General features: G+C 35.9%; 1 protein-coding gene across 1 annotated transcript; it reads right to left on the bottom strand.

Annotated features, from left to right (window-relative positions):
- Positions 1-39: 39 nt before the first annotated feature.
- On the bottom strand, positions 40-10436 carry LOC147405487 (AUGMIN subunit 6-like). The gene is made up of 13 exons (XM_086433242.1): positions 10125-10436; positions 9990-10046; positions 9726-9820; positions 7855-8005; positions 7218-7343; positions 6937-7096; positions 4024-4084; positions 3672-3936; positions 2886-3011; positions 1506-1667; positions 1179-1425; positions 566-1042; positions 40-330 (listed from the first exon to the last, which is right to left on the bottom strand). The coding sequence occupies exons 1-13, from the start codon at positions 10338-10340 to the stop codon at positions 290-292; spliced, it is 2184 nt and encodes a 727-aa protein (XP_086289368.1). The 5' UTR covers positions 10341-10436; the 3' UTR covers positions 40-289.
- Between the last annotated feature and the right edge of the window lie 4033 nt (positions 10437-14469).

Genomic DNA, 14469 nt, shown 5'->3' with positions numbered 1-14469 from the left:
GTATGTGATTGGGTGACAATGACCAATTGAACAGGATGATTTAAAGCTGAGGAAATCCATACTCCTTGCCCGTGTTTCAAATGTACAGCAATGTCAACAATCGCTCACTATCACTGTTGAGGGTGAAAATCATACAAATCATGCCAATAGAATACAAAAACTATGGGGAATGGAGATGATCTTTGACTGCAAAACGGCAGAAGATACATTACAGTGCCACTCTTTGTTCTAATCTGATTGCTTAAGCCACCCCCTGAAACTGTAACAGGAACCAATCCAAAACTTGGTTTCAGCACTCCATTAAAGCGGTGTCGGTCTCAGATAAAGGAGCTGCAATGCAACAAAATGAACTTTTAATAACGGAAACTGTCTAACATATGTGAATGATGTGAAATGGGTACCCACCAAGAACTATGAACCAAAGTTCCTAACTAACCCATGATTGCATTATTTTGGTTGGTTCAGAGGAAAATAAATAAATAGGGGACAGTCCAGGAAAACTAATCAAAATTTTCAGATGGTCAAGACCACTAAGAAGTGTAGAATACTTTGTCTAGTCACATACCGAGCAAGTCCTCGTACGAGTCCTCCAAAAGCGACGTCTCCATTAGTAAAGGAGGTGAGAAGACTTGATCCTGAGCTTCCCCAATGTCATAAAACGTTCTCCGAGCCTCAGAAGCTGCATATTTTGAACCAATGACCGAAAGAAATCTATTGGCTTGGGTACCATACTCGTGAAGTGAATCCATAATATTCAATATACTTGGTATCTCATTGTACTTGCTCCCAACAGGACCATCCGAAGTACTATTGGGTAAGCAGGTGTTGGGTGGAGACTCGGAAAATTGCTTATTCCTAGTTGAAACTGATTTGGTTTCTGGGCCTACATGGGAATATCCAATGCCTGAAATGGGTACAAAGAAATGTTCCGAACCCTCAAAGGATTGATTATCTTGTGATGATTCTGTGTTGCAGGATTGTACTGAGAGAGCAGCTTCCCGGACCGATCTCCTCAAGTTCTGGACATAAGAACCGTCGCTACCTGTAAAAATCAGGAAGAAGAAAAATTAACACTTCTGAGTGAAAGTAATGTATTTTCGGATGGCCAAACTTCATCATAACCAAAAGCTGTAAGACAGGAATGGATGCAAAACTAGAAAGGATAGAACCTAACAAACCTTGTGGATTGTCCACACAATTGTTTGACAGAGGCTGGCTCATAGATTTCCCTTCAGACACATTTTCTACCAGGTTGGATTGAAAGCCTGAAGTGTGTCGCTTTTGTGAATTTGTACCTTTCCCAGAAGAATTAGGAGTTGAACTAAATAAATGTGGGAGTTTCAAAGTGGGACTAGCTGAAGTCTTCTCCAGCTGGACAGTAGATAATTTTGAAGTCACCTCAGAGACCTCGTCAATGCTATTTTCCTGTTAATTCAATACAGATCAAACACGACAATGGAACCAAGTGACTTTTACTTGGAATATTTCAGTTCCAGAGCTCTTACCACCATCCTCCCACTACTTTGAGCCGGGATAGGTGAAGTAGATCTGCCACAATACTTGGTCATAGGAGGAAAACTTGAGGAAATACTGTTTGCTTCTTCCTTTAGCTCTGATATCGATTTCTCCATAACCGGAGCAGCTTCCTTCAGTTGATTAACGAGCACCTACAGAGGGGAAATTTTGTTCCGGAAGTGTTTCAACTTGATTAAAATAGAAGAAAACCATAAACGACACAAATAACTAAAAGACACTGCTGAGAACCATAACAGTAATTGAAGAAGAAAGTGCATATATGGATAAACTTATGGAGGCATATATATTTGCTAGGCAAGTAGGGGTTAGTGGTTCAACGGGATTTGAACCTAGGTCGTGGGATCAACTCTCCTCAAGCATTACCAACTTGGCTAGGTTAGCATCTTTGATAAAGGAGCTAGAGGAGACCTGCCTGATACAAGAAGTGAAACAGAGAGAACTAGACTCTATCCTTACACAGGACATCCCATCTAAAGAAAGAATCCCCAAAAAGACAACCTTGGACTCCATACCCCAATTTTCAAGCAGTAGTCAGTTTTTTTTTTATAATACCGGAATAGAATGCAGTTTGCAACCTTAGCAGCTCTAGACGGCCTAGAATATACTGTGAAGTGACCATTTTTGTTATCTCAGATCTATTATACATACTGATGGAGAGATTGAAAAAGGCGTATATAAAATCAGAGCTGGATGATTAAAGAGGAGGTGTGCTTATGGAGAGCGATGTGACAAATGGATACCAATCAAATAAGTAGGAAAATTTTGCAAGATGGCACTAAGACCAGCTATGCTTTATGGAGCTGAATGTGGGACGGTCAAGAAACATAATGTTAATAAATTGAGCATGTTAGAAGAAATACTCAAAGTTTCTAAAAGAGTGAGGAAGACCCAAAAAAAAACATGGATGGAGACAATGAAAGCAAATATGAACTTACTTTCAATAAGAAAAGATGTGGCTCTGAACATAGTGGAATGGAGGAACAGTATTTGCGTTTAGCTGGCCCTAAATCCTTGGGACAAAGCTTTGAAGATGATGATGATACTAGAAAATCATAGCATCAACTGATACTGCCTATAATCCTCTATTTTCATGAGGAAAAATTATAGAATGACCTTAGCAATTGAACCACTCAGTAGATAACTCATTAATATAAACCCATTTCAACAGGAAGGTTCAATGTCCCAAGCTAAGACAGCAACAACAATTTTTTTCTGATTATGTAGACATGTCTTGAATTAATAGATGGCTGCAGATTCAAAACCTGCAAACTTAACCAACCTAGCAAGCTCGCATGTAGTGGCACGAACTAGAAGTTTGTGCAATCATAGTTCTAACAACATTCAATTACCTGAATGCTAGCTAAGTGTTGCCGATGTTCTGCAAGGGTTGCTGCTAAAGATTCAGCATGCCCACTAGTACCGCCATCATGAGCACTTCGTATGAGCTCTGGACCTTCTCCATTATTAGCTTTGGCCTACATTGTCGTTTACAGTTCAGAGATAACTAAACAACAGTTAGAAATAATTGCTGAACAAAAATAATGGCAATTTTCTGTCCACAACAAATATATGAGCACAATATAAGTTCGATCGCAAATTAATATGCATGCTTTTTAGTGGTTTTTACATACAACACAGCACAAGATAAACACTTACATAATTTAGTCAATAATGTAAACCAACAACCAAATTTTAATAGACACACCTGGTACTCCAGACAAACCCAACCTCCCAAACATTGAAATTTCTCATGAAAGTCTCAAGAAACCTTGTACTAGAGATAACAACAATCCATCTTCCTTCCCAGCCTTATACATGATGCAGCTTTTTTTCCCTAATTGTCCTTAATTTTTGGTTCGCTACTATTGTATATTGGTAAATGTGAACTGCAGGAATCCAACCTTACCATGTAAACACAGATTTATTTCAATATAATTTCTGCACCCTTCATTTCAGAAGATACGCTACATTCATGGTAGCACGCATAGAATGAAACATAGAAATACCACAGGACTAAGGTCAGACTCTTATCCAATCTAAACCACAAGCCAAGAGTAACCACTTGACAAGAATCAAATTTCTATAATTGTATACAGTTTGTGGAAACAACTTAGTGTCATGGAAGAAAATTATACCAGATGGAGTGATTGTTTGTGAATACGTTGTAAAGCATGTGTCCAGCGCCTGAGAATTTCTGCTACGTCAACAGTGGGGTGGACTCTTCCACTTCTATCATCCACTTCTATCATACCAGATGGAGTGATCGAACCATCCTGTAGTTCTCTATCATCTGGAAGGGTTGAAGCCATATCCCCAGGCTGACCAGATAACACGTCTGTATAAGGAACCTGAGAACTATGATCCATAGCTGCAAGCAAAGATGATCCAGAGATGCGGTACCTGAATAAGAAAATTATACATGAAAGGTAAGTGGATAAATGCCATTGTACAGGACTAAGAAAAGAAAAAGAGGGGAAAGAGGACTACCTATGCTCACGATGAGCAATCAGATCCTCGATAGGGCCTGAAGCAAGAACTTCATGTTGACCTGTAAATTGAAGAACAACTGGTATTAAGCATTTTTTATCTGATAAATAATTATTAAACATCAGTAATCATTAAACAGAACAAAACTGGAAAGTGAAAAAAAAAAATTTTGAAAGATTTCTGGTGTGTGCCCCGTTATTGTGGTTCATTGAAGAATGAACAGGATGGTTGGATGTTGACACTCTCACAAAGAAAAGGGGGTATGCACTCCACAAATGGGTCGGAGAGAGGCCAGGGAAGAGGGAAACGAATGGGTATTTCTAGGTCACATCACCAGTTGCTAAGTTGATTAATGGATGTCGGAAATTATGCAAGAAAGGGAAAACATTAATATAAACATATATTTGAAAAGTTTTTATAAAGTCATGCCCACAGGCCTGAAGGACTATAGAAGAAGAAGAGTCCAAAATGGTCCAACTCAATAAGACCATCAATAGCCCCCATTTTCTGGGTTTTTATGCTGATCATACCAGTCAAAATTGGGTTTTTTGTGTTGGTTGAACAATGACTGCGTGGGCCCCAAGTTAGGGGATGAGGATTTGCTTCCTTTTAGATATCTATTGTCTTAACCTGATAACATTTTTTAACTTTAGATTGTTGCTTTATTTACCTGTTTAGGATTGGTTAAATTATGAAAAGAGTTAACTGGTACAGTCCTTTTGTTAGTAGGTGAAAATTAAAAAGTATCAAGCGTCTATGTTTACATTGTTTCCTAAATTTATCAAGGTTCTTTCTTTTTCCATAGTTTTTCTCAGTATATGTTAAGGAATGTGTTGAATTTTTTTTCCTTAAAGAATCACATGTTATTTTAGAGTTTGGAAGTTTTCAATAAGTTACTAACAGAATTATGAATGGGAAATTTGTTTTCAAGTCACTCTAGGAGTTTAAGAAGTAGTCAATGTGAGGGTCTATGACTAATAACATAAATACTGATTTTCGTTCATGTTATTAGTTTCTTTGAGTTACATAAAGCTTTTATTTAGCAGAATTTTTTTCTATGGGAAAATCCAACTCCATGACTGCATTTATTCGCTCTATGTAATCCAACCATGAAGAAGTTCACTATTATTCTTCCAATCACCAGTAATAAACTTGTGTTCTAGTTCAAGATTGGGTTAACCTTCCTCCCCAAAGGGATCAGTTTGTCCACGTCATTAAGCGGGATCCCTTTAGTTTGATTCCAACTCCACAAGTTCTCTTGCTTTGGCATCTGGCCTCTCTGATTACAAGGTTTACTATAAGGCGAAATGGCACTTAAGTACATAGGATTTTGTTCTAAATCATTCATTTTTCAAAGAGATCCTATCCTTCTGGATCAGACCTCTTCTAGCAATCTTCTACGCGATGAAAAGAACAACAAGATTTTCAATGATGTTTGAAGAAGAAAACATAAAAATAAAAATTAAAAATAGTTCCCAACAATCAGATTTCAACTATTGGATAAGTATGTCATTGCATACTCCATATGCGATAGCTTATGTGTCTATGGCATATGCGGTGGGATTGACCGATTGAGGACTCCCCTTATAGCTAGATTAAAACTAGCTGTCAATACTCCATAGTTAAAATATTTATAAAAAAAAAATCAAAGACATTAAGTCAAAGTGTACCAAAAACTAAATGAGAAAAAAACAAACAATCAAAACAAAGAAAGGTCATATTGATGAAAAGAAGAACTGTGAACAAAGAAAGTTGTTCAGATTTATAGTTGTCCCCGGCTACTATATCTTGATCATGTAATCTTCAAACAGAGTAAGAAAATCATCAAATTTTCTTATGAAAAATTCAAAAAATAAAACAAAATATGCAAAAGGTTTTGGAAAAGAACATTCGGTGCAAGGTCCTAGAAAGAAGACAACATTCAAAGTAGGAAAAGGTGCCACACTCAATTTTTGGGAGGTTTGTTGGTGTGGTGATCCCCTCCTGAATCCCAAATTGGTGAGTTGCATGTTATTTCAAACAAGAAAAATCTTTTGTTTCGAGATTTCGTAGTGCTGGCTAACAATGAGATCTCTTTGGGCTTTGATTTTAGGAGGAACTTTAATGACTGGGAGAAATCCCAGCTTAACTCATAAGGCACATTTTTGATACTCAAATCTTCCCTTCGAATGAGGATGCTCAGGTTTGGACAAGGAATGCCATTTTTTTTTCAGTAAAACCTTTCTATTAATCATTGGTTACTTTTTGTAGATCCTCTTTCTCAATTCCATTACCAAGGAATTGGGAGTTTCTTCAAAGGTGGCTTTTTTCATTACATCAACCTCCATAAATGAGATATTATTGGTCAATAACCTCATATCTAAGTGTATCCTCATTGTGAGCTTTTGTTTCTTATGCAAAGTCACTAACGAATTTGTTGATCATATTCTTATCCATTATACTTTCTCTAGTCATTTCACTTTATCCTTCTTGTGGGTGCTGACTAGGCTTTCCCTAAATCACTTCTCTTCCAAAAGTAGGATTTCTTTACCCTTTAGACTGCATAAGAGAATTTTTGTACAATCTAATTATGTTAACAGTTTGTTGGGGCATTTGGAAGGAGAGATTAAGGGAAGGAACTTGAGATCAAGAAGTCATCAATATGAATACTTAGCTTTTTTTTGGAGTAAAGTATTCAATGAATTTAGGGGTTTTTTCTTTGAGGATTTCATTTTCAGATGGGATTCGGTGCGAAGGAATGAGATATAGTAGGTGGTAATCCAATTTGTCTTGTTTGTTTGATCTTGGTTCTTTTCATTTATTCTTTGTTCTCGTGACCATCCCCTCAATAAATATGTATCAGAAAATCTTTACAATAACATAGAAGAAGAAGAGAAAAAACAAACAGATGGAATGACAAATGAGTTGACTTACTTTTACGAGCTAATAAAGACTCCCATAAGCGTGTTGCCTTGGAAACCAAATGTGAATTCTGACCTAGGGAAGTAGGGACACGATCATCCCAAAGTTCCCCATCCAACTTTGCTTTGTTTCTCAAATCCTGTAGTTTTTCTAGCTCTTGTTGCAAATAAGCCTGACTTGCAGGTGTTCAAAAAGGATGCACGGATAATCAAATATAAAAACAAACATTCAAAATGTTGGAATTTGTGAAAAACTAAGCCCAATCAAGGGTACGTGGTGAAGTTACTCTCTACCTCTTCAGCACAAAGGCCACGAAACTCAGCAGTCATTTCATGGGCCAAATTCGACCACATAGTTTGCCTACGTACAGCCATTTCTGCATTTTTAAGAAATCTTCTCCTTTCAAGTGCTATCCTAGCCTGTTTTAACATAATAGGATCAAGTGTGAGAGCATGATGGTTACTACTAAGCAGATGGAGATTTCACAAAATTATAGAACAATGTGGAAGGAACAAAAAACCATGCAGAACTAAACAATAGATATGATTTATGAAAGTGCCAGCTTGCTAAATTGGGAAGGTCTGAGTGTTGATACAACAAGCTCAGGTCAAAACCTGCCTTCACCCACTAATTACTAACAACAACTAACCCACTTACCTAAAAAACCATGAATAAACTTGTTTTTAGTGTTTCCTGCATACTAGAGCGACAGCTGCTCATAAGGAAGATTGACGCTTAAGATATTTCATTAGAGTGAGCAGTACATAGTCATTATAAAGAAGTACATTAAATATCAGCATGTATGAAAGAATCATATTCTTTTATAGGGAAAAAGAAGATTATGTAAAAGAAATCGAGAATAATAATTTTAAAAAGAAAAAGGTGAAAAGGAAAGAAATAAATATCAACAAGAGCAAATAATTAGAGTACCTTTGTCACAGGAAGTAAAGTAGCTGCATGGGAAAATGCCACATCTGTCAATGAAGCATGCAGTGGATTAGCAGCTACATCAGCTGCAAATGTTCGTCTATGAACCTCTCGTAAAGCATGCAAAGAAAGTTGCCACAAAAGCTCAACAAATCTGCAGTCACATTATGAAACTTACCTTTCAATACTAGTACATCAATCATTATCCCACATTGCAAAAAACTATGGACTTGGACGATGCAAGGTTAGAAGCAGAACAGAATTTCAAAGAAAGAACAAGTACACTCAAAATAATAAACAGATAACTTCAGATTAAAATACTCAAAGAATATGCATCCCATGAGTGGAACAAGTTGAACCCTAAGCCTTAGGCAGAATCAAAATAAACAAGATGGGAACAAACTAATTCATTGTCATCATCAAAGCCTAGTCCCAAAATTTTGGGTTTAGCTGATGGAAACAAATTAAATCAAGATCTCAAGTAGGAGAGAAAAATATATATATATATGAATCACAGGATGAAAAACAGTAGTACTAACTAAAGCCATTCATGAAACACATAGAACCAATTCAATTCTGTCACCATCAATGGAACTTTATAACTTGTTCAGACAGAAGAATAACCTCAATTATCAGTCAGCATGCCTTTATAGATTTATGTTCCTCTTTCACTGCCCATGGATCGAATACGAGCAAGAGAAAGATATCTCCAATAGATAATAGAAGTGAAAATGATAAAATCAGCTATCTCCAATAATTCCCCTCAAACTGCGTAGAGACTATTGATCAGTAAAATGGAGACAAGTAGACCAAATGACCAATCATTTGTTTTTTACAAGTATAAATTTTATTTCAAAAAACAGGAGGACAAGATGACCCCCTTTAATACAAAAAAAGAACAAAAGGCAAAATAATCGAGAAACAAACAACTTAAAATACAAATGACCCCAAACTAAGAGGGACATAACACATCCCATCTGAAGGCCATATCTTCGTAGACCATCCCCTCAATCTTTTTACCACTTGGGTAAAAAGATTGTTGACAAGATATTTTCCTGGAAGACATGGAAACATGGCAATAGTACAACACCTTACAAATGATATAAGAGTATTAATGTCAGATCCTCAAGGACAAATGATTTATTTACGCATTCAAAACAATTTATGCGCAGAACTCTCTTTAACAGAATATATCATTTCCTCATTTCCTGCTATGGAACCCACAAAGGGGTTTCTGGAAACAAATTTCTCCCTCTTCCACTTATGGGGTTGTCTTCTGTAGAATGTATAAAGTGATCCAATTTCTACCCATCCTATTATATTACGATCTGATTGTGTAACAGAAAAATAAATGGATTCTAGATTTGATTGGTTCTCTATGAATGAGTTGATGGATTAGATAATGCAAAATTAACCTTTGACACAAATGTGGTGATCACATCTAGAACTATTAGATTATGTACAGAATCCTGAGAGTACAAACCACCAAACCCATTAAATTTACATATGAACAGCATTAATTAACATCCCCTTACAATAATCTAGAGTGATTCTACTCCACAGATCGATTTCTTCTAAACCTAAAAATGAATAAATCAATTACCCAATATAATTCAACCGATTTTCAAGGAAGTTGTATTGTATGTAATAAGTAATACTAGCCACATTTCCGAAGCATGAAATCAAAGTCATGAATATAGAAAGCATTAGTGGGTAAAGTGGTAATACTGAACCCACATGTTCATAAGAACACCAAATAACTTCTCAAGAAACAATTTTGAAGCAAACTTCCACGTTGATACAATGAATGGAAGCTCGAACAATTTACAATTTGTAGATACAACATGAATACGAGGATCAAAAATAGAACCAACCTTGGCCCACAACAAGTCGCGAGGGACGAAACCCTCGAATTACTCCTTGGCAACTCCCCTTGTGATTCCAGTTCATTTATAATCCCCTGCACAACCTGAAAACACCAAAACAATAATCAAACAAGTGTGAAAACCACATTAACAGAAACAACACTCAAAAATCAAAATTCAAAATTCAAAATTCAAATCAAACACCATAACACACATTTGAACCTCCGATACTTGATTCAACCACGAATCGAACAAAAAATTTAAAAATCTAACCTTGCGAAAGTCCCTCGATTGTGCAGAATCAAAAATCGGCCAAACCTTATCGAAATCCTGCAAGATCTCGAGTTTTAAAAATAAACGAAAATCGAGAAAGAAATTGAGATCTAAATATAGAGAAAAAAAAAGTACTTTTGCGGATTGAATTGGGCCTCTTAGTGCAGATAAGATGAAATAGAGGAGCTGTTCTCCCAATTTAGGGTTCGAATGGCGAAAAAGACCAACTCGAGGAGCAGCGTTGTTGCCTCCAACGCCAATGATTGAAGGATCGAGCCCTAACAAAAAACAATTCGTGTACATAGCGCTCTCAAGCTCTATCTCTCTCTCCTTCTCTCGGTCCATTATCATCCCCCTCTCTCTTTCTCTCTCTCTAGAAATCTTTGCTTCTCAGCTTTTGTTCACTTTCTCTCTCTTCTGGTTTCTTGTTTCTGTAGCTCCCTGTTTTATTTCATTTTAGGGGGTTTCGTTTGTTATCTAAAGGTCCATAGGAAACGTGTAATTAGAAAAGGATCCTTATAGTAGGAAAGGATTAAAAATGAGGACGAATGTAGGGGTCTATAAGTGAAATTTTGTTTTTATAAGGATGTTTAGATGAAAATAGTTTCTTCGTTGACTGTAGAGAAAGAGAAAGAAAAAGAAGTGGGGCCAAATGAGAGAAAGAAAGCACGTTTTGGCCGATTGGATCATTTGAAATTGAGAGAGGGAGACGACACTGACGTAACGTGCCAGACTGCCGGCTTATACTGGATCCTGTACTTTAGAAGCTAGATAGCTAAGACACTACGTGCCTCTTGGTCTGCCATGTGGTACACTCTTTTAGGCCCATTGTACATCAGGCTGTCATTAATCGGGATAGGCCCAAAATCTGATTTTTTTAATTTGCTGGGGTTGGTTTGAATCAACAAAGATTTGACCCATAGCATGGTTTTAAAACTCGTTTAGACGTCTCGGCCTGGACATGAAGAAGACCGAGTCATCTCGGATGAGTTTTTTGATACACTTGAGTCAACTCGTTCAACGATGAGAAAAATGAATCGTTATTTTAAATCTTGTCTGATACATTTGACTTGTCTATCCGTCTCGTTGGTGTATGATACCAAGGCATATTGGACAAGTCAACTCAATCTCGGATGAGATTTAAAATCATGATCCATAGTGACACTCTGATAAGTGATAATGTTATAAAATATGTAAATTATATTCTGGGATACTTTGAAATTTAAGAAATTTATGATAAGTAGAAGAGTTGTGATAATCTAACTACCCCTAGTGGCAAACTCAATCGACTACCCTATCGTGATAAGTTTGGGAACCATAGATCTGTGCTCCTCGAGGTATATGGCTGCATTTCCCCATAAAAAGTGTATATCAAATGAAATATGTATCCTAAGGAGTGCAGATCTACGACTCCTAAACTTGTCACGTCAAGTAGTTGATTGAGTTTGCTATGTGGGGTAGTCAGATTATCACGACTCTTAACGAAAATAGATTTTATATGGCCCATCTTTAGCTACACTGACAAAATGAAATTCAAGTTCAACCAATGGTCAAGAAAAGCATCCAAATGAACATTTTGGTACATTGGTTGTATTGCAAGCAAGGATAGAAAGATTGAGGTGGATGCTCAAAGAATTAAAGCTAGCTAGATGATTAAAGTGAATGTGCTTTTCTAAAGTGCAGTGTCATTGATGTATCCAAGTTAAATCGAAGAAAATTTCTATAGTACAATAGAAGATAATTGCGCTTTATAGAGTTGAAAATTTAATAAGAAAATGCTGAAGTAACATTGAAATTGACATTGTTTTAGACATTGTTGATGTTGATGTGTCTACAAAACCATAGATGCTTTTCGTCAAGATATGAGTGAGAAACATCTGTGGTTATGTGCACACCAATGTCCCAAACGACATCAATTTCAATGTTACACTAGCACAACTCTATTTAATAATCAATAAGCTACAACATAATTGTCTGGGTGGGGGCATGATTATAGAGAAAATAGTTCTATGAAAAATGAAAGCCCATTTGATTACACTTATTTCAAAGATAATTCATATTTTTAATTTCTAAAGAGAAAATCATTTTTGACGGTCAAGTTGGAGAATATTTTTCTACTAGGGCATAAAATATTTGTTAATGGGAGTTCTGTGTACAAGTAGGGATCAGTCAAGTGTCTTGTTCCTAACGAAGGTCAGGTGGCACTTGATTTTATGCTACATGGCATTTTTTGTGAGCCACTAACCGTACATATATGTGGTCCATCCTTTGGTGAATCTACATACAAAAGATCAATTTGATTGCTAATGTGCATCTATTGATAATAGCATTGTTTTAATAATGATTTCTAATTGTAAGATTTAAATTCTTTTTCAAGAGATTAGATCTAGTAGATAGAAGTTATCAAACACTATGATCTTCGATACGTGGGTTCACTAAGGAATGGACCACATATCCATACGGAAAATGGGTCTCAAAAAATGCCACGTGGCATAAAATGAGATGCCTCTTGACCTTGGCTAGGAACAAGACACCTAAATGGATCCTTAATTACTTTGTGTATATGCCATCACAAATCCTAATGAAATAATTTCGCTCACTAACAGGGTACCTTGAAGTGTGTTGAGTTGGCATTCCGATTGATTACCACACCTAAACAGTGCTAGCACCATGCACGTGCGACATTTAGGATAAGAATAATGATGAATGCATGTTGTTTTGGTACACAACTGACATGACAAGGGAACAGATTCACATATTTTTTTCATGTGTATCCCGATGAAAAAGATCTATGATTTTATGCGTTTGCCATGTCAGGCCGCATGCATTCATCACAACTGTTAGAACAATATACATGCCAATGACTTTGATTAAACTCACTTACAGCGTCTATGGAGCCATAACTAAAGGACTCCAGGATTTAGGTTAATGCAAGATGGAGCATTATGAGATCATAGATTGGTGAGCCATGCGAGAGATGTTTGAGGATGACACATGGACATGCACCCTCGTAAGACCTTTTACTCATACTAAATAATGTCCAATATCAACGCTTCTTTGTTCCTTCCACAAGCACAAGGACCAACCTGTAGTTTTTTTATTTACTGGTAAGTTAAATATATAAATATAAAAAAAACTTCTCTCTTGCACTCTCACGAAACGAACGTTGATTAAATATTTGCTGATTTGAACTTTTAATCAATCTCTGTAATTTTATAGAGTTGCTATTGCCACACCAATTTCTACTAATGCCACACCACCCATGTTCAATTATATATGACAATTTATATAAGAATTAGTTTGACATTAGCAAAATTTATTGTGACAATTGTAGTTCTCTAATTTTATTTATAATATATTATAACTATATTAAGTAGGATTGGACTGAAGTGACAATCCTTATTTGACAACCAATTTTTTATATAGGTTTGGAAGTTTCAGAATGAGCTAATTTTTCACGAGAATGATTTAATCTCATAAAAAATCAACTTATCCCGAAACTTCTAACCCCATCAAAATTGATTTACAAGTTGAAGAAATCATGGACAAACAATTTTTATTGTTAATTTGTACTCAAAAAAAAAAATAATAATAACTTATAGGAATAACAATATTGATTGTTTTGATAAGTGTAAAAATATAGATGATGTAGTAATTTTTGTAGAAGACGCCTCCATTATTTTAGAGTCGTTCTAAGTTGACTACGTTCAACACTACACTAACATTGCAGTGTCCCCGAATAATAGTTTTTTTCCTTGAAAAAAAGAGAGAAAAATCTATGATTTTAGAGACACTGCTACGTCAGCACACTCACTTGCATATTTCTTTTTTCTTTTCTAAGGAATGTCCCAATTCTTATTATTTTAATTTTAATTTATTAAAATTATAGGTTTGACTTCCAAACCCTTCGTAGATGATTTCCACCTGTCAAATGAACAAATGCGAATCGAAGACATTGCAATTAGCCTCTTTTCACCAACTACTAACACCACATTAACTCTTACAGGATATCTTCTTTTATTGATTTTGATTCAATGATTCATGAAAAATGTAATTTAGTAAAACTTATAGATCTAACTAGTGGTAATTCAAGTCCTAAACCAATCAAAAGTTGTCAATTATAATCCCCATTGTTAATAGATTTCTCACTTTATCTCAATATTTGTTCATAGTTATAAATGATATTTTTATAATTTTGAAAATTAATCATCACTATTTAAGGTTTATAACGGTTATTTTTTTTATTTTTGATAAAAATGACCTTATTATAGTTAGCTCCACACACAGAAGTGTCCATATGTTCATGGGTAAGGAGGTCCAAAAGAAAATTTCAAGGGGGCATATTTGGGCTATAATCATGGATGTTTTGCCACGTAAAAACTAGTCCATCCATTAGCAATATAAGTGGGCCCACAATGATTTTTCTGACACCACCTATTTCCGACACGTGGTAGTAGAATCTTTGAGTGCGTATTGCGCC

This window comes from Akebia trifoliata, chromosome 3 (assembly GCF_017979445.1).
Source record: "Akebia trifoliata isolate Shusen 1 chromosome 3, ASM1797944v1, whole genome shotgun sequence".
NCBI classification, from domain to species: Eukaryota; Viridiplantae; Streptophyta; class Magnoliopsida; order Ranunculales; family Lardizabalaceae; genus Akebia; species Akebia trifoliata.
Note: the sequence above shows the minus strand (reverse complement) of the source record. Positions and strands in the feature narration are given on the sequence as shown.

Excerpts from the sequence above, each read along its gene's own strand:
- LOC147405487 (XM_086433242.1), bottom strand. The coding sequence starts at position 10,340 with ATGATAATGGACCGAGAGAAGGAGAGAGAGATAGAGCTTGAGAGCGCT. Across the intron at positions 7,097-7,217 it reads GTGGCCTTTGTGCTGAAGAG|GCTTATTTGCAACAAGAGCT; the intron begins GTAGAGAGTAAC and ends CCTGCAAGTCAG. Across the intron at positions 1,043-1,178 it reads TTGTGTGGACAATCCACAAG|GTAGCGACGGTTCTTATGTC; the intron begins GTTTGTTAGGTT and ends TGATTTTTACAG.